Here is a 20407-nt window from a genome sequence, read left to right as displayed (position 1 = left end):
AAAAGCTGTTTAAAAGGCTGTTCTCCCTTTTCCCTCCGGTGTTCACTAACTGTTACAAGTCTTCCTCTTAAAATAAAAATAAAAAAAAAAAAAGAAGAAAAAAAAAAGTCCCATGTCCCTTTAATTGAAGAACTTTAAGGCTCCATGGTGGCCAATTGGTCTGCAACAAGAGGAACCAGGCAGCAGGGAAAGAAACTTCAGACTATACATCACGTTTGGTGAAGAGAAAAGATCAAAGATTTCTCAAACTCAAAAGAAACCAAGTTCCCTACAGATTAACCCTATTCATTTAGCTCCTCTTAAAGAAATGATGTTCTGAGCCACTGGGCAGACAGGTAAAAAGTTCAACAATTGCCAAAGCATTCTTCTGTTAATTCAACAGCCTTCTGCTCAAATAAATTAGCTTAGTCCTGACAGAAGAACAATACCTTTTCTCCTGAAAAAGGACCATATTTGATATACAAAAGTTAAGATGTTAGTTTAATCTGTTAAGAAGAGATTGATCTAACAAATCTCAACTTGCTGTTCCGCTGTCGTACATGATCTATGAATTTAAAACATTAACCTTTACACTTCAGTATGCATCCCCAGAAAGGCTTACAGAACTGTAGACAACAGATAGGAGAGGCGTGTGTGCACATTCCTAAAATAACACCCGTTTTAAAAGGATACTTAACATGCCATGAGATGACTGTTTTGTAAAGGCTCAATTTAAAGATGCTGTCATCTTAAAAAAAAAGAAAACCAAACCAACAAAAACCAAACCAGAGAACTATCGTAAGGCACCTCCCAGTTTTGGCAAACACTTTTTCAGAGCAACTTGTTGAATTACTTGTTTTCCTTGTGTCTGTGTATCTCACTGCTGTAAGAAGCAGCCATCTATTACACAGTAATGACTGGAGCATGAATGTAGTTCCTAGTTTGTAGAACCTAAAGCCAGAGCAGCTGAATAACCAGGGCAGGAGTAGGGGAAAAGCTTGAAAAAGTAATTTATCAAAAGTCATTTTATTGACAAAATAGAATACTCGTATTTGCTCTTACAGGGGTAGCCTCTAAACTTTTTTACAAAAAATTTACAGACTGTATAGCTTTGGATATATACATATCTACACATCTGTACAAGGTAACAAATAATTATATAAATACATCCTTTAATGTAGGAAACCCGTATTTAGCTGGGGTGTATAATTAAGACATGTTTTGATTCAGTCTGTATTGTAAGGCATTTGCCTGGTCATCAACATCCCAAAAACCTGCAGTCCCAGCAGACTCCCACCTCAGGATGGTGTGGAGGGAAACCCTCCCTTCCGTGAGCTGCTGTTAGTCCAGAGTGAATCAGAAACTGCAGTGTGTTGCCCTCTGCAAGACACGGGTGACACTCTACCCTCCTCTGCCAGCAAAATAATAAGCTGGCTCCTTGAAGTACATGCTCCCTGCATATGAATGGAAGGGATGGAGGAGGGGGCTGGAGCCGGGGGCCTCTGCCAGCTGCATTGTTCTATACAAGCTGTGGCTAATAAGGACCATTAGGAGTTCATTAATGGCACCAAACAGTGAGGGGGCATTTTACGAAGGCCAGTGTCCCTCTTTCCCTAACCTTTGGCCTCTTTCCCCTCCTCTTCACACTTGAGACAGGGGCATCTGCTTGGGGTAGGAGACAGAGCTGGCAGTGCCTGATCTCCATGTCAGGCCAGTGCTGACATCGCTGTAGAGGGAGCCACCACCTCCAGCCCCAAGTCCTCCTGCTGCAGCAATTGCTGCCTGCCCACCTCCTCCTGCCCCTGTGCCCCCAGCCACGGCGGCACCTTTGCTGGCCCAGCAGCAGCGGGTGCAGAGGGCCCTCCAGGATTCGAGGGTCTTGCCAGACCAGACCCAGACACCGGAGGTGATGCCCACCACCAGGCACATGAAGTACTTGAGCATGAAGACAGCATAGTCCGGGCGGCGGGCCTGATCAGGCTGCTGGTCCCGAAGGCAGGGGCAGTTGTGCGTGGCCTCCCAGCGGGGCCGGTTGTGCTGCTCGTAGAAGAGGCAAGCGACCACGCTGGCAGCTGGCACCGTGTAGAGCACGGTGAAGAGCCCCAGGCGTATCATCAGCTTCTCCAGCTTGTGGGTCTTGGTGGGGCCACCCTGCTGCTTGATGACACTGCGGATGCGGAAAAGTGAGACGAAGCCGGCCAGCAGGAACATGGAGCCGATGGCCAAGTAAATGAGCAGTGGGGCCAGCACGAAGCCCCGTAAATTCTCCAGGCTCTGGTTGCCCACATAGCAGATGCCGGCCACGGGGTCCCCGTCCACAGAGCTGAGCGCCAGCACGGCTATAGACTTCACGCTGGGGAGCAGCCAGGCGGCCAGGTGGAAATACTGCGCGTAGCCAGCAATGGCCTCGTTGCCCCACTTCATCCCTGCGGCGAGGAACCAGGTGAGGGAGAGGATGACCCACCAGATGGAGCTGGCCATGCCGAAGAAGTACACGAGCAGGAAGACCACGGTGCACAGCGCCGGGCCGGTGCTCTCGTACCGCACGTGCTCGGCCACCGCCAGCTCCGGCTGCAGCTCGGCCGCGCCGCCCGCCGCACCGCGCCCCCCCGCCGCCGCCGCACCCGCCGCGCCGCCGCCAGCCCCCGCCGCCCCGGCCCCCGCGCCGCCCGCCGCCGCGCCGCCGCTGCACGCCACCTTCTCGTGCCCGGCCACCAGGCGCACCAGGTAGCCGAGGGAGACGAAGAGGTAGCAGGCGGCCAGGAAGATGATGGGGCGCTCGGGGTACTTGAAGCGCTCCATGTCGATGAGGAAGGTGGAGACGGTGGCGAAGGTGGAGAGGAAGCAGAGCACAGACCAGAGCCCGATCCAGAAGGCGGTAAAGGCGCGCTCGTCGGGGCTGAAGTAGGGATTGTGGCAGGGCAGGGCGCAGTTGGCGATCTGCCCCGTTTTGACGCGGTTGTAGAGCGGGTGCCGCTCGCTGGACACCGAGACCATGGGCGCCCGGCACTGGCAACCCGGCTCGCAGGGCGGCGGCGGCCGCGGCTTGCGTGGGGCCTCGGCCGGCGGCGCAGCGGCGGCGGGCGGCGCCTTGGCGGGGCTGCCAGGCTTGGCGCCGCGGAGCGGAGGCTTGGCGGGCGGCGGAGCGGCCGTGGTGAGGTCCGTGCGGTTGTAGTCCATACAGAGCGTGTCCGGGCTGCCCTGCTCGGGGAGGCGGTCACAGCGCATCCTGTCGGGCCAGGCGAAGCCGTACTGGCGCATGAGCGGGGCACAGCCAGCCTTGGCCCGCTCGCAGACGCTGCGGCAGGGCGGCAGTGGCTTCTTGTAGTCCTCCAGGCAGATGGGGGTGTACATGCTGCAGAGAAAGAAGCGCAGGTCGCTGGAGCACTGGATCTCCACCAGCGGCCAGAACTGGTGCACCTCCAGCCCGGCTTCGTCCTGCGTGTCGTGGTTGAACTGGTTGGGCATGTAGGTGTAGTTGTAGCCGATGCCCTTGCAGAGGGGCACGGTGATCTCCTGGCACGACAGCTCCTTGGCCGAGGAGGAGGACGACGCGGCGGCGGCCGCAGAGGCGGCGGCGCAGCCAGCGCGCTGGAGCAGGGACAGGGCGGCGAGCAGCGAGGTGATTGCCAACAGGTAACTCCACTCCATGCTCGGCGGCGGGCTGCGACCCCGGCTCCTCTCCTGTCCCGCTCAGCAGCCACAGGGAGCGCGGTGCCACAGCACCCCCCCTCCCCGGCTACCCCTCCGGGGGGCGGAGGGAGGCCCCCTCCGTGCCGGCCGCAGGTGAGAGGCCTCCGTCGCCCGGGAGGTAGGAGGCCCCGCGAGCACCCGGTGAGATGGGTCCACTCAGGGAAGGCCCCTCAGCCGCCGTCGCATCGCTCCTCGCTGGCTGTGCAACGGGGGTCGCCGCTGCTTCAGCGCCTGCCGGGCACGGAGCGGCAGCGAAGTTTCGCGGTCAGTTCTTGCGCGGCGCGGTCAAGATGGCTGAGGCGTCCCACGGACCAGGCGGTGCTCCCCGCGGCGCCGGGATCCCACCGACTCGAGCGGGCGGGCAGCAGCGGGGCCGTTGCTGAGGCGGCCGGAGCGGCTCCTCCTGCCGTCCGCGTAGCGCCCGGCTCTGCAGGCGACCGCCAGCCAGCCGGTCTTCACTCTCACTCTGCGTCTACCTCCTCCTCCGCCGATGGAGCGAAGTCGATCACCCCTGACCGCGATCACGCCACCTGATCCGCGGGGCGAGCGCTGCAGCAGCTCCACTGAACTTGCGTCTCTCCGGCCCCGGCAGCGCCACTCCGGCCGTCGCGCTCTCATGAATATTTATAGAAAGCACCGCCGGGCCCCGCCTCCCTGCCTCGGCCGCCTATCAGTCGGGACCGGGCGGGTGGCGGGGGGGTGTCCCCAGCCCTCCTTAAGGTGGAGCTGGCACCCCAAGTGCGGCGTGGTGGGTGCTCCGCGGGGCTCCGGGTGCGTGGTACGTGGCTGTGAGGTTTAACTGCGTTGCCCGGGCTCTTGTCCGTACGTTTCAGGGAGCGGTTCTGCACGCTGAAACGCTCCCCGTCGGGTGCGCGGGGTGCGGTCGGCCTGCTGCAGGGAGCTTCCTGTCCCTTGCAAGGCTTCCCGGTCAGGCGAGGTTCACTCCAGGAGCAGCAGCAGTTCAGCTGCTGCGCGGAGTCTCCTCTGAAGCGGTTTCGTGCCAACTCCTGCTCACCCGCAGGACTTTAGTCCCCCTCAGGTCTGAATGTTGCGGTGGGTTTCCCGCCCCTTCACGTGCTTCTGGAGGAGGCAAGAGCGTGGCGAAGCGAGGCCCGGTGGCACCGAGCGTCGGGTTGGCCAGTACCGGCCGCGCCTACCCGGGCTTCCCGCGGCTCCGGAGCCAGCCGCGGCGCAGCTGGCGGTGCACCCGTGCTCAACGTGTAGTGTGAAAAGCAGTGTTGGCGTTTGGGTATGGGGGTAACGGCTAAGGCTCAACGGCAGGGAGGAGGCAGAGGGTTGATACAACTGGGGACCCTATAGCTCAGGCAGCGGCGAGTAAACGAGCGCTTTGCGCGTAAGACGGTTCACCTCGCTCGTACACACTCACATCCCCACGCGCGCTGCCGTGCAGCCGCAGCACCGCTGTGTGCGCACCGGGGAGCGGCCGGGATGAAGTTACCGAGAGACCGCGGGGAGTAGCGCCCGCCCCGGCAGGTGAACGCTCCCCGCGGGGCCGCCGCACAGCTTCCGCCGCAGGGGTGCGCCCGAGCTGGTGCCACTCCAGTCAAGGGGGACACCGAGGTCCCGCCCGGCGGCCTGCAGCGGGCGCACCCGTGGGCAGTGACTCGCAGCCCAGCCGGAGCTGCGGTGCCGGTTGCGGCCGGGCCGCGGCTCCCCGAGCCCTCGCGACCCCCCGGGGCCGGCTTCTGTGGGAGCAGCCGGTCCGCTCCCTGCTGAGGCGCAGCGCGGTGCCTCCGCCGGCCTCCTGTGGAGTCCGTCGCTCCCGGGGCCGGGGACTGCCCGGAGGGGACCCGCTGCTTTCCCCTCCCGCTCCCGGGAACGAAAAGGGGGGGTGGTTTCTGCTGCTCTTCGGACCACCTTAACGGAGCGGCGGCTGGCGGCGGGCGCGGGCTTGGAGCGCGGCGGGGCCGTCTCGGGGGGTTGTCGTCCTCCCAGGACAGGGCGTTTGTTTGTTAATTGACGCGCTGTTGCGCTTCGCGCTTGTGTGGAGCTCACGCTGGGGCTGTAATGACTGTAATCTCGGGAACACGCCGCTCGGGGAGCCGGCGGGGTGGCGGCGCGGCGGGTCTCGGCTTTCGGCAGCGTGAAATGTGATTCGCCGGGTTTAAACCGGGAGAAGCGGAGCCGGGGCGGGGAGCGATGGAGGGGGCGCCAGGAGGGAGTTAAACACATCAGGCAGAACAAAAAAGCAATCCCGAGTTTGTTGGCTGTGCTAACAGGATCCCCTCCGCTCCCGTCCCCTTTTAAACGAGCACACGGATTACGCCGATAGGAGGAAATGGGCAATAATGGGGCGATAAACTCCTCTGCCGACCCCCCCCCCCCCGCGGCCACCCCGGGGGAGGGGGGTTTCGCTTTCAGGAGTGATTGAGAAGGGCTCTGGGGACGTGGCCGTGCCTGTCCGGACTCCGCGATCCAGGCAGTGGGGTCAGGCCCGAAGATACACACACTTCTGGTCAAAAGCAGAACTTTCCCCGAAGTAGCAGAGTATTATTTTAGTGCTAGTTTATTTTATACCCTACTGAAAAGCATTAGGAGGTCCAACAGTGCCCCGTGAAGAAAAGGGAATGAAAAATTTCTCGTCTGGCTGAGATCCCCATGACTGATAGAGGTTTGAAAAGTCTCTTTCCAGTCCTAGATGTGATGCTCCATTTTAAGAAGTGACTGCTAAGCCGGTGCCTGCTTGGAGAGAACCTTGTTAAAAAAAATGTCTACAGGATGTAAAAACGAGCGAGTGTAGTCATGAGAGCTGGGTGAGTCTGTAAATTACTGCTCTGTCAGGATTCCTGTTGCCTATTACAAAGTACCTTTTTACGCTGAACTTAAGCTGTACACTACAGAGACAGCAGATGTGAGGTGATGGCTTCCAAAAGCAACACAGATGCTGTAAAATTTCCATTGCAATATTTCAGCAAGGAAACTCAGGAGACATGCTGAATGCTACAGTTTAGAATTACACTATAACTCTCATAGAAATAAGAGAATACCAAGTTTCTCAACAGTACACTTGGCTTCATTTTTACTGTCGTTCATATGCTCTTATTTTCTTGCAGTATGAAAAGAGATGCAGCACAAAGATACTGTGTGTCTTGAAGCTGTTCAGTAATGACAAATTGGTAATATGGAGCTTTATGGCAATTTAGTAGTGAGTGCATATCCAAATTCCCTAATAAGACCATGATAATTTTTGAATTTGTGTTTCAGGTATATAAAACAGCGCAGCTGTGGGGAGGCTGCTTTACTTTATGTGACTCAAAAGCAGCCTGGATAGCTCAAGGCTGTGGAATCACAGCCCATTGTGTGTTCCTCATATACTGAGACTTCCCTGAAGTCAGTAGAAATTCTGAGATGAAGGAATCAAGGGTCAAGCCTTTAAATAGTTTGTGTGTTTATTCCAGAAAATGCAGCAGCTGCTTTTTCTGAAAGGCTGAGCTTTGCTATAGCAATACATATTACTTTACAGCACTTTTTGCAGGCATTTCAAAACAGATGTCCAGTCATCAAACCATGCAGAAATAGAAAGCCAGCAAGAATGTTCCAGATACTACAACCTTTTGCAAACCTATAGATTTGACAACAAGTAGGTAACACTTCTACATGTCTTTATTGGCACAGATATTCAGGCCTGTTTTATTCAAACAATAGGTTTACCACTGGCCCCTCTAACATATGCTTATTTTTTGTGTGCATCAAAGACTTTGTATTCAGGATTATATGGATCACACCAAACCAGGTAATAGCAATAGGGCATTTTAGTTCAGGTTTAGTAAATTGCCTCTTGACTGTTTTCTTTTTTTTTTTTTTTTTTTAACATGGGAATAAAACTAGTATGGGAAAATCTAGGATTTAAAATGGTATTTAATGTCTTTAAAAATACAGATATTTAGCTTATAAGGTTGAAAAATGTCTTTTTACTTCCTCAGGTTCTCCAGTAAATTTTAGTGGGGCATTGAATGCATTGGATACGTCAATGGATGGTGCTTTTATTAAAATGTGTGAAAAGAAGAACTTAGTCCATGGAAATTGTTCAAATAATCTTGATAGAATGAAGCCTTGACTGAAGGCAGTAATTTTATGGGTTAAACACAGAAGGGGCTGTTTATGCTGATCTCTTCCCTGTTGCAGGCCACAGAACTTTATCCAGAGACTGACTATACAAATACTGGTTAGCTACAAAACACAGGGAATTTTGCATGGGTAGTGCATTGAACACCACCATGAAACTAGGAACTGTGTAACTTTTTGATTACAAGGGTAGATGGGAGCACGAAGAAAGAGTATTTTTACAGGCAAGTTAGTAATGAAAGGTGGAGTTGTGGCATCTTGCAATTTTCAACTTTTACCAAAAAAATACCAATTAAAAGTAAGAGAATTTTTTTTTTCCAATCCATCCTTTTTTTTCTTGCATGCCTCATATAGTCCAGAACTGAGCAACATGATGGGCACCCCAAGTATGGGAATGAACATGTTGATTTGTACTTCTGCAAGTCTGCAAAACAGAAATTGTGAGTAGAAATCCAGCACTGTGAACCTGCAGAGATGTAAGCATGGGAGAGTACAGTGTGCATATATTTCTTATGTTTTGATAGAGGTTTTTCCTTTCACACACACACAAAAAAGGCAGTGACACATCTTCTGAGGCAGTCTATATTTTGTTGTGATTCGTAAGATCTTCTTGTAGACAAGAACAACATTCTGCTTACATCTTTTCAGGGATGTCAGCTCTGATTGTGGATGGGTACACTACTGTGATACTGTTGGTCCGTGAGATGTGAGAGAGCCTTTAGGCAAAAAGAAACAGGCTGAATACAGTCTGCTGCAGTAGTTACTTCTGGAATGCAGTGAGCAAGTGGCAGAGAAGAAGGAGTAACTGCTGAAAGACTACTTTGCTCTCGGTGTACCATAAAGGGCAACAAGAATGTGATTTATCAGTGTTATGTTCTGAGGATTGCCCAAACAGTGAAGCTGCAGGTTGTGGCCCTGAATGTGACTGGGACATTTTCTGCTGAATGTAAGAGCAGACCAAGATGAGACTTCTTCCTGGGCCTGCTTTGGATGTGTAGGCTTTACTAGAGAAGCAGCTCAAGCAGCAGAATGATCATTAGCAAGTCAGTGAGAACAGCAGTTTAACATGAGGGCAACATAGGATCATTGTGTTGCAAAGGGCTTACCTATATTCTTCCATACTCTGCAGTTGATGATGGGCCTGCAATGTATTGTATATTGCTTCATTTTTCATTAGTGAAGCAGTGCAGGGAGAAGGAATTCAAGTGGATATATATTGTAAGGATTATGAAAAAAATAAGTATTCTTGAGGGCAGTGTTATTCATCTTCCTTAATATTTCCCCTTCCCATTATTTATCAAGATTTATTAATAATCTACCTGTGCTACAGATTGTAATATCTCATGGTGTGATGTTTCACACATGATAAAGCATGAAGATGGGTCCTGGGTTAAACTGTCTGTTGATTCATTGATTCATTGATGTCTGTTGATTCATTGTCTTGGTATTTGGAGAATAATGCAACTATCAGCAGTTGCTAACCATGTTAAGTATGTTTGGATGTAGTGAGTTGTGTTGTCTTCCTCTGATTGCCCAGGTAACCATTAATTTATGTTCTGACAACTGCTAGAACATTAGTATGTAAATGCACTTTCGAATTTCTGGAAGTTTATGTGGATCCAGGCTGACAAGGCCAGGTTTGGTGCAGTACTCTGTCCTAGAAGTCAAAGCTTGTCCGGGCTTCAAGCACACCAGTGACTTCTGCACTCATATTTGTGATTCTCTGTCCGTGCTTCATCAAAATGCCCGCAATGGTCCCATATTCTCAAATGGCATGTGCACCATCATTACTCCTGGCAAGAGATCTAGCCCAGCCTGTGCGTAGCTCTCTACTAGCTGATACAGGAAGTGGACATGAAAGAAGCAGATATGAAAGGCTGTGGATGCCCCATCCACAGTAGGCTTGTCTGGGCTATCTGAGTTGATGCAGAGACAAGATTAGGCAGTGTAGATCTTTTCCCCTTTGACTTACTAACTTTGGTGTAAAGTATATGCAGACATTAACTTGTGTGTATGCCCTCTCACACGCTGTAAATTAACTGAGAAATTAATGAGGTGATGCACTTATGAGTAAGAAGTGAACTGAAGAAAAAATGACACTTTGTGTTGAAAGGCATGGATAAGGATAAAACCCAGATATGAGAAAGAGCAACATTGTATAACTGATTTGAAGAGGAGCGTGTGTCATTAAATCCTTGAACAATATTATTTAGGGAATAATGTTTTGCATACATGTTTGAAGTGGACATTTTTTAAAGTTTCACAGTTTCCAACTTTGGATGGAGGATGCACAGTAGTAATTTTAAAAATGCTAAATGATAAGAATCACACTCAGAAATTCTTACTGAAATTACTCATTGCCCTGGAATTAAAATGGAAATAACAAACGTATCTTTCATCACTCATTTTGAATATTTATTCTTTGTATTTCACTTACTCTAAACAATTTTTTTATCTCTAGGGTGAGATCCTGACTAATCCTTCACTGTGCTAATTTTGCTGGGACAACACGTAAGTGGCTGATGATTCCAAATATGAACAAGGACAGCAGGCTTGGGCTTGTGCTAATTTTGATGAGTAAATTGGCCTCAAGAATGACAAGTCGTGTTAGCACTTTTTACTTTATAACATTAGACAGTGGAAGATGTTAACTCTGTGCAGTGAATCGGCATTAGGCAGTCCTTGGGACTACTTACAGGGAACTCTCAGGTGCCTGGTCTCCACAGAAACTCACTCTTAAAAACCATTCTCTGGTTTTGTTTTAGTAAAAGAATGGCGTGATTGAAAAGCAAAGTGTTGAGAGGAATTTCACTCACAGCAAAATGTCTTTCTTTCATTTTACCCACTGAGTTTTTAATAAGGATATTCCTTTGCCAGTTCCTTTGAATTTTCTTGGTTCTTAGTTGGTGCTAATGATGCAGTAATAGTCCTGTGTGTATGTGGTGGGGGGAAAGAAAACAGTATCCCACCGGTATGAGATTTTTTGTAGTTGTCTTTTGTGGTCTTACAACAGTGTTACAAAAGGTGGACTCTCAATTGATTTCTTGTCTTCTATTTCTTTTATTCATAAATTTATTTTGCCTTTGTGGTGTGTGTGTGGGGCAACGTATTGTCAGGAAACAGCCACAAGGGAAGAGATGGATATTAGAAATTTAGTTCTAACATTCTAACTATAGTCCCTCGTAGTATTAGTTGGTTGCTTCTCTGTCTTGATCTGTTCAGGGCTGTTTCTGGATGAGAGGCTTTCAGTTCTTCCTGTGGATTGTGAGGTTCTAAGAAGGTGGGTGATAACAGCCAAAATGGGATAGCTGTTACTGTCAGTTTTTATTGCATTAGCCTTATGAAATTTGTTACTTCTGATTAATTCACTGAATTAGAGAGTCCTGAAATGGAATAATAAAAAGAATGTCACATTTTCTTGCCAGTTTGCTGATTTTTCTGTACAATTTTTTTTTTTTTATATTATGTATTTCTCACCTAGTAAGTGTAGACATTGTTTGAATCCAGAGAAGCTGTGGCTGCCCCATCCCTGGAAGTATTCAGGGCTAGGTTGGATGGGTCTTTGAGCAATCTGGTCTAGTGGAAGGTGTCCCTGGCCATGGCAAGGGGATTAGAACTAGGTGATCTTTAAGGTCTCTTCCAACCCAAACCATTCTATGGGTCTAATCTTATCTTCATCCTTTGCTTTTGTATGTTAGGCTGGTTGGTCTTTTGTAACTTAGGGCTCATACGTTAAGTTATCCCATTTAACAAGTCCTTGTTTTGTATTTGTTTTAGCTCCTTGGCTTTTGAACAGTCCTCCTAACAGGACTGCTATGGAAAACTTAAAATGTTTTACTGCTGTTTAAAGTTTTTTATTCATGTTTGGATGGATCTAGGTGCTAGGTTTAAATCTGCAGGTTAACAAATAAGACCTTGCTTGACCCATGACATTTCCTGCATGAATTTTTTGATAAAAAATACTAAACTTTTTTCATTTTTGTCTTAAATTTCCAGGAAAAGCTACATGCTTTAGCAGAATTCCAGAGACTGGATGGCTTTGTCTGAAAACTGAAACTTACTGTTTTGAAAGCTCTGACATTATAACTTGGATGCCTGCTGGTCCTATTCTGCAAGGCTGAAGCTGCCTGCCACCTTTGACACTGTGCCATGATCTTTCCTCTTTGAAGGGAGCGCTGGAAGTAGGGAATACCTCAAAGTTATCTGTTATTGGAGTTGTCACTTATATGGTAAGTCTAGTTGATAGAGGAGATCTGCCACATAAAGCAGGTAAGCCACAGATTTAGTGAGATGCTACACTGGCATTTCTTAATACCATTTTTTTGTTTTCAATCAAAATATTTGGTTTGTAAGTTTGGCTTTTTGGTAAGGAAAGTATGTTTGCAGAAGCACATACTTAGGCATGCCAAGAAATAAAAAAAATCCAACCAAAAAGTGTTTAGCTGAAAGCCTCATTTCCCATCGAAAATAGATGCAGTGGAAAATTTTCAAGCGGCCCTATATTTAACCTTCTTGGATCAAAATTCAGTTTTTGGACTGAGGGAGGCTCACAGAGGTTTCTTGCTGCTTTTGTTAGGGTATCTGTTTTTTCACTCATGACATCTGCCTGCTTTTCCAGCTATATTCAACCTTGTTGTAATTCTTGCTTTTGCAGCATTTTACTGTGCTCAGAATGCTAGTTCCCACTGGACGCAACTTGCTGGGATATGTGCAAAATCAAAGTTTCTTTCCAGGGGTGCATCAATCTTGCTTTTTTTTTTATTTTGGCTGGGTTTTAATAAGCAAATGTTAGTAGCTCTATTCACTGAACACTGAATATGCACAAAACATAGCATTGCTGCGATACAGTTCCTTTTCCAAAGTAGACTTGCTTTTGGGGATGTTGTGGATGCAAACAGGTTACATGAGTTTAAGGGGTAATGGGCTAAGTGCTTGAAAGGGAAGACCCATTGGGCAGTCTAAACAGATAAATCACATCAGTCTGAGGAATTCCTGAGTTGAATATAATGGGAAGCTGGAAAGTTATTCTGGGAAAATGCTGCATTTGATTTCTTTGCTCATGCTCTCTTCTTTTGACTCTGACTTGTGGCTGCTCTTGGAAACGGCATACTGAGCTAAGCAGACCTTTGATCTGAACTGGCATAGCCATCCTTGGGTAAGGAGAAGTACACTGATAGATGAGTAGGTATGGGCTTTGGCAATCTAGAATTCAGCAATTAATTTCTGATAAATGAAATTCCTTCCTCCAAGAAAAGTGTAAGCCATTCATAAAAGATACAAGCATGGGCATAGAGAATTGCATCTGAATAAGTTGTGACTTATAAGTTGTGAGTCTCAGGCTTTCTGTTGATTTTTTTTTGTTAGGTTTTGTTGTTGTGGGGTTTTTTGTTGTTGTTTGGGTTTTGTTTGTTTTGTGTTGGTTTGTTGGCCTGTTTTGTTTGTTTGTTTGTTTTTTGTCTTTTGCAGCTTCCATTTCTCTTTAATTTCTTCCTATAGCAGTAAGAATTTGCTACAAATATGTCTTAACTGTAACTGTGAGCCTTTTTGGGTGTTCTTCCAAAGTATGAGGGTAGAGCATTAGTGTAGGACTCCTGCAGTGTTCACTGGGCTTTGTATTACGACAAGAAGAGAAAACAAAGAGAACAGTGAAATTCAGGGAGGAAAATGGTTAATATGACCTACATTAGTTTTAGTATGTGTTATGTTCTGTCATTAGTTCAGTGTTAGAATGCAGCTTGTAGCCAGATTCTATCAGCAACTGGCAGCATGTGGTGTTTCTTAAGCAAAAGTTGACTGTTCTTCTTTATTACTTGTTTGCATCTTAGCACTTCTACAGAAATATCTTTCCAGACATTTTTAACTTTGTTTTCATGGCACTTTAATATTGCTTCATGACTGCTAAGCAATACTATGCTTTTTTAGCCTTCACAGGCATTAATGATTAAATCCGTAAATGATCATGTGCTTAGCTTTTAAGGCAGCAGCTAATTTTTTCTATATTTTAAATAAAATCTTCAGAAGTGTTCTGATTACCTCAGAATAGATATATCTAGTTATAGTCCTGTGTACTTAAGTCTGCATGGTAGTTATATTGACCAAAATAGATGGGGTCTCTTTTATTTCTTTTCCTGACAGGGTATACATTTTTACTTCACATTTCTGTCAGCAGAATTGAATTATAGTACATTGATGAACAGTAATTCCCCTCTTCCCTGTTATTATTTTAGAATTCTTTAAAATAAATATTTGCAAGAAAAGATAATAGCCAGACAATTTTTGAACGGAAGAAATAGTTTGAGCATTGTTGAGAAAGAGATTCATCATTCTAGTACCAAAATTGTGTCGGGAAAGAGGAGAAAGAAAGGAAAGTGTAGGAGTGAGCTCCTATGGTACCATTTTCCAGCTGTGTATGTGTGGAATACAAATACTTTTTGAAGTATAATGGTACACAGTCAGTTAGCTTAACCTCAAGTAATCCTTATAGAAGGAAGAAATTTTAGTACATTAGATAGAATTCATGAGTTGGAAAAAGTAGCAAAAAAAATTCTGTCGTCTGTGTTTTCCTAAAGATGCAGTAAAATGATGTAAATTCTTTTAAAAAGAACTTAGAAATTTTGTGAAGTGAGATTGTAATTGTGTCTCTAAAGTGTATCAAGAATAGCAAGAGTAGTACAACCTCTCTCACATCATCAGTATGTCTTAATCAGAATCTTAATTCTCTTTTCAGAGGAAGTGAGAAGCAAGTTGAGTTTCCAAATCTGCCCACTCCAGAAACTGGAAGAATTGTGAGAAGTAATTGGGTGTGAAATAAATATGTGTTCACAAGTAACTGGACTGAGACTATAAAATTTTTTCTCTGTAAGTAGTAGGTAGTAACTACTTAAACTTCAAGGAAAAGAGAAGATTACATCTGTAAAATCTTTCATGCAAAATAGTCTATCCTTATGTCAGTGATCCTGGTTACTTTAAAGTGCCTGCTTGCTTGGGAAAAGTTTTGTCAAATCAGGTCTTTAAATGGGAGAGAGGATGAGGAAGCAATAAACAAAACCCAACTTGCATTCGGAGTTAACTGCTGGGAGTGTGGGGTAGTGAATGGATGAGTATCACCATCTTTTCAATGTTCAGTACTATCAAAATAGTTTATCTTACAGGTATCCCTTTATTGACAGAAAACCTGTGAAAGAGTAACTGAAGGAAAATGCTATGGAAAAATACGTACAATAAATCTCATGCCAAAAGCCAGAGAGTTAAGTGTCTTCTACAGGTTTAGGAAATTATGATGGTAAACTGAAAAAGTGTGCATGTGCTTGAAAAGCCTAATTTTCGTTGTATGTATTAGTCTCTTCTCTGTTTTATATAGCTGTTTGTGCTGTCTCACTGGTGTTTTTGAAACAGTATTTTTACAAGGGTCACTAATTTAGATTGGAACATAAGAAATAGTTGTTTTATGGATAGTAAATCTGAATATCATAATTTGACCTTTAAAATAAGCTGCTTCATTCAATATGTAAAACAAAATAACTTCAAAATGCTTGGTTTTGTAATTAAAGAATGTAGAGTTGATCAAAAAGATCTTCCCTGGTATGATACATGGAGATGAGTTTAGGTTGTGTTACAGAATAGTATGATAATAATGATTTCCTTAAGAGAGTATAAAAGCATTATCCAAGTTTCAGCTGATGTTTATTGACACACAGCATCAGTTGGGAGCCCCATCAAACTTCCTATTCATTTCTGTTTACCACCTCCTGCTTTTATTTACAGTCAGCATATCTGTTAATTAGCCTCTAGTAGAGTCAGTTGTAAGAAGATCTCTTGTCTTCCTGGTGATGGCCCCATGAGGTGACCATGTACACACAGCCTGTGAGTGAATTAATCTTTAACTCATTAATTTCAGTGTTTGATTCTGAAAAGTTTAACTACTGGCTTGGTTTCCTACTCAGCAATTTGTATTTGGAGAACTGTGGGCCTTGACACCCATTGACTTCAATGTCATGAACGCATCCTGGTGAGCTCTCAGCATCTTGTGGTTACCTCACTGGAAGTCATATTTTCTTCTAGTCTTTTGGTTTGTTATGATTGGACCAGAATGCATATGGTTGATTGGTGACTTCCAGGTAAATGCTCTGTATCACTGAGGTTATTTACTTAGTTTTTATTGTACTCTTGCAGAATAAAATTACTCCTCCAATGCTGAATGCAACATTGTGCAAGAAATCTAATGTAACCATGCAATGCCTGTATCTCACATGGAGGTACTCTCTAGGGAGCCACATACTATGTTACAGAGTCTCACCAACCTCAGTTAGACCTTGTGATGATAGAAAGCTGCTGTTCATAGCCATAGCCTGAATTCTAGGGTTGGTGGTTGCAGTGCACTTCTCTCCCAGCATGGCTCATTTATTAGAAAAGAAACAACTTGTGGTTATATTTGCAGGAAAAACTCAGGAGCATGATTCAGAGATCTCCTGTCCAAGTCCACAAGGTATGCTAGAAATACTCTGAGAGGTGTGAGCTAATCTGTGCATCTCACTGGGGTGTTAGAAATCTTGTTTCAGTGTTAATGATTGTGTTTGTTTCATCTGAAACCTAAGAAAAGAAAGACTGGGCCACTTATCTACACAGTCAACTGTTGTTGATGTCTTAAAGTGATAACTAAGTTCCTCACTTTGCTAATTTATTTCTTCTCCATCCTCCAGCTGAGTACTAGCCAAGCTCTAAAAACCTAAGGATAGGTTATAGGCACCCTTGAAATCCTGCCCAGAGCAAGTGCAAGTATGGAAAGCCATAAAGTACACACTGTGGTATTGTGAGCATGCTCATAATTTAATGAGAGCTTTACTGATGAAAATTCACTACTTCAGTTGAAAAAAAAAAAAACAAAAAACCCAATAATAATAATGAAAGAAAAAAAAAAACAACAACAAAAAACCCAACCCAAAACCCCAGCCCATCAAACCAACAGTATAATCCCTGGAATACATTGGAATACCTCCAACTTTTATACTGGAAAAGTACATCAAAGTAATTTGATGTTCTATCTTCATTATGGAAATATTTGTGTTGATCTAAAACATTTTGTGCTGGCACAATTGCATCCAAATACCTCGTTTTTGGGGGTAGGCAGACCCAGGTGAAGTAACTTAATTTTAAAGTTATGGAAAACCCTAATTCCTTTAAATGAAATTTCTAAGACATCCAGGTGTCCAGGATGCTGTGAAAAGAGACATAAAAGTCAGAAAACAGAAGGTGAATATTTGCGACTGATGACTCATGGCTTTGGAGTGTTAGTGGTGATGCAGTGGTGTGACAAAAAAATCAATGAAAAGGTATCAGTGGAAGTTTCTGCCATCTTCAGTTGTAAGAAGCCAGTGCTGACTGATCTGTTGATGTTTTATGGAGAAAGTCGACACAGACGGGAAAAGCTGGGTGATGTATCTTCAAAACATGTCAATTGCTTCTATGTATTTTGTGGTTGAAGGACAGAGAGGTAAGAGAACCTGGAAATGTTTTCTAGAATCCAGTGGCCCTTCGTCAGAATTTTACGGGTACTGTTTAAGCCATCTTTGTTAAGAGAAGCTCCTTTACTATTAGTATGCTGTCATCTTTCAGATCTCATCAAGGCAGCACCAGGATTTTTTTACACAGATTTCCTTTGACATACATCCTCAATAAATATGGAAATTACAAATTAAATCTTTTTTTTTTTCTTGCAAAGCACTGCAGTGCCCAAATTCATTGAATTTCAACTTTTATTTTTTTCTTAATGTTGAAAGACAGATATGCAAATTTTACTAACAATATGCATGGTTAAATTTAGCTGTAAATTCCAGTCAGGGATTTCTGCTTTGTTTATTGTCCAAGTCAATATGGTTGTGGAGAAAACCTCCTGCTGTGCAGGAATACATAGTCAGCTACTTGGAAAAGTGGAAAGCTTAATTATGCGAGTTTATTCTGAAAAAAAGGTAAAGTAAAGCAAGCACTGGTTTTTGGGTTGGTTTTGATATTTTGATTTTTATTGTGACTTCAGCTAACGAACACAATATATGTGGTTTGTTTCAGACAAACCACTTGATTTTTCTTTAACCTGGACAACTGTGTAACTGAGGGGGTCTGAAAGAGAGTAGAGGTCATGTACAAACGATGCAGTTCTTAGACTTGCAATGTATGTCATGATGTAAATGAAATAGAATCCAAATATGAAGGAAAAAAATATAACACATGTATTGCTGAGAATATCTCCATTAAACTATAGTTTACCCTATGAAGATATTAGTATCAGGTTGCCTGATAAATTTCCTTTGTTGCTTTCTCATAAGTTATTTTAATTTTTATGTGTGGTAACAGTGAAGTATCTACACAGGGGTTCTGAGTGGAAGGTGTTATAAATGATTTACAAAACGTATTCTCATGTTTGTAACAGAAAGCTCTCTAAGATTATAACTACTGGAGTGGTTCCCATTTCTTCAGTTTTTGTAAGTCAGTTACATGGAATTCATTTTAATCTAGCTAGCTATATTTAATACTGCATACAAGGAAGGGGTTTCTCCTGCTTATATGTAATGTATATGTAATGTATATGTAATACTGTATTCCTCACTGTGGTTCAATGTGTATTTCTCCTTTCTACTGTAATATGAAGAATGTGTTTATGATAATTCTACAATAGATGGTAGTAATTAGATTTACTCTGAGCCAATACATTTAAAAAAAATTGTGGCTAATATGTGGATGGTACGACTTTCATCAGATGTGTACGCATACTGGTTTTGGCGTTTGGGTCTATGTAGGACTGGTCCATGACCTGTAGGTTGTGTTACGGAATAGTATGAGCTTGTAGGTTCTATGGTATTACAAATAGTACATGATAATTGTGTGTGAAGAAAGGCTGGTAGCTTTACAGATGAAATTTCTGAACCTCTAGGTAGGTTCAGGATAAGCAAGTGCGCGTAACTTCACTTCCTCATAGTCTGCATTTCTGCAACTGCTCTTCTCATGCTTTTACTGAGTCTCATTAAGTGGTCCTATGTGTAGAACATTCAGCATATTAATGGTAGAGTGGGAGGTTTGTTCTTAGTCACTGGTGCATCAGGGGTTTCTTGGAAATATTTTATGGTTGCCTAAGAGTGCCTAAGGCACCAGAGGCATGTATACTGATGCATTGCGGTAATGGTTCTTGAGCTTGAATCCACTGACATATGGAGGTGCCTAATTTCCTGTAGAACTGAGTGGGAGTTTAAGTTCCTAGGTTGGATTTAGGAGCCTAAATACCTTGGAATTCTCCATTAATAAAGCTTTGTTGCGGTATTGCCCCTTAATTCTGCATACAGCCCTACATTCTTCCATACACGTTCCTCATTGGCTATTTACTGTTAATTGGCAATTTGGTTCCTTAAGTATGCTTCTGTTTTGGGATATGTTTTTTCCTAGTCTTATCCTGTATTTCTTTGGACTGTCCATTCCTTTTCAGCTCTTTTCCCCTCTACACTTTGAGTACCTAATAAAGGCACTAGCACACTTAATTTCAAGTGACCAGCTTCCCTCTCACATTGCCATGTATGAAACATAAGACCTTTGGTATTAATAGAGCTAGCTACCTTGTAATGATGTTATAAAAGGAATCATTAAGGCTCAAAATTGTCAGAGATTTGACTATTTTGCCCACTCAATCTGTTTTTTGACCAATGTATGCCCAATATGCAAGTTGCTTATTAGCCAAATTCTACTCTGACAAAGAGGATAGGACTAGGGATATGTGCTGCAGCAGTTAAATAATGTAAAACCTATGGCAGTCTAGTGCTATTGTCACTGAAATGACTCTGCTGGTTGCTCTTATGAAACTAGTAATAGTAAATCAGGGCATAAATCAGTCTTTCCTCTAGCTGTGTATGATCTGACTTCTCCATTCCTTAGTTCACTACACAGGTTATTGTATCTGAAGTGCACAGTGAAAGCAGAATGCTTTCTAACCTTGATAGGCTTTTAACTTCTACAATACAATTTTCCTTAATGTGTGGCAGAAGTGGAAAGGAATGAAAGCAGACATAAGCAAGCACTCTAGCGTTAAAGAATGCTCTGAAAAATCAACCATTTTTCAATCATGGTGCATTTTTTTCCATCTCATCATGAACCAAGTTTTCCTCAGGAGCACAGTGGGATCCCTTGCCCTGTGTCCTGATAGATTAAGTGACTGGAAGAAAGCAGATAACCTACAGATGTTGGCTTCTGATGCTGCCCAAATGATGAGCTAGGCAAGTGTCAGCTGCTGCTGAAGGAGGGATAGTGAGGGAAAGAGAAAACTTCTAGGCCTAGGAGGAGCAGGGAAAGGGTGAACTAGTAGAGGTGTGGGGGTCCTGATTCTTTCAACGCAGCTGGTATTGTACCACGCTCACTTTTTAAAATGTGAGTAAAGTTACAGGAGGGGAAGGAGGATGCAGACAGTGGATCCCAGCCAGCCTGTGGGATGAGTGTTGTCTTATCTCTGTACCTTATGGACTTTGACAGAGAAAGCCTTAGAGCACAGGATGCTGAGTGCACACAGGTCACCAACCACACAGGAAAGAGGAAATCACCCTGTTGAGGACTGGTATCCAGGGTGATAGGATTTTTGGATGTAGCTAAATGAACAGAAGAAAGAGTGTTGGAAGGG

The 20407-nt window shown here is 44.8% G+C and overlaps 1 protein-coding gene and 1 long non-coding RNA gene across 2 annotated transcripts; one reads left to right on the top strand and one right to left on the bottom strand.

Annotated features, from left to right (window-relative positions):
• Positions 1 to 988: 988 nt before the first annotated feature.
• Positions 989 to 3686, bottom strand: FZD8 (frizzled class receptor 8). Its single transcript, XM_062621547.1, has one exon. The coding sequence runs from the start codon at positions 3628 to 3630 to the stop codon at positions 1621 to 1623; it is 2010 nt and encodes a 669-aa protein (XP_062477531.1). The 5' UTR covers positions 3631 to 3686; the 3' UTR covers positions 989 to 1620.
• Positions 3687 to 9187: 5501 nt separating this feature from the next.
• Positions 9188 to 14587, top strand: LOC134165112 (uncharacterized). The gene is made up of 2 exons (XR_009965375.1): positions 9188 to 11987; positions 14488 to 14587. It is a non-coding gene; the product is annotated as an uncharacterized LOC134165112 (long non-coding RNA).
• Positions 14588 to 20407: the final 5820 nt, after the last annotated feature.

This window comes from Pezoporus occidentalis, unplaced genomic scaffold, assembly GCF_034315485.1.
Source record: "Pezoporus occidentalis ecotype Australia unplaced genomic scaffold, CSIRO_AGI_Poc_V1 ctg23, whole genome shotgun sequence".
Taxonomy (NCBI): Eukaryota; Metazoa; Chordata; class Aves; order Psittaciformes; family Psittacidae; genus Pezoporus; species Pezoporus occidentalis.
Note: the sequence above shows the minus strand (reverse complement) of the source record. Positions and strands in the feature narration are given on the sequence as shown.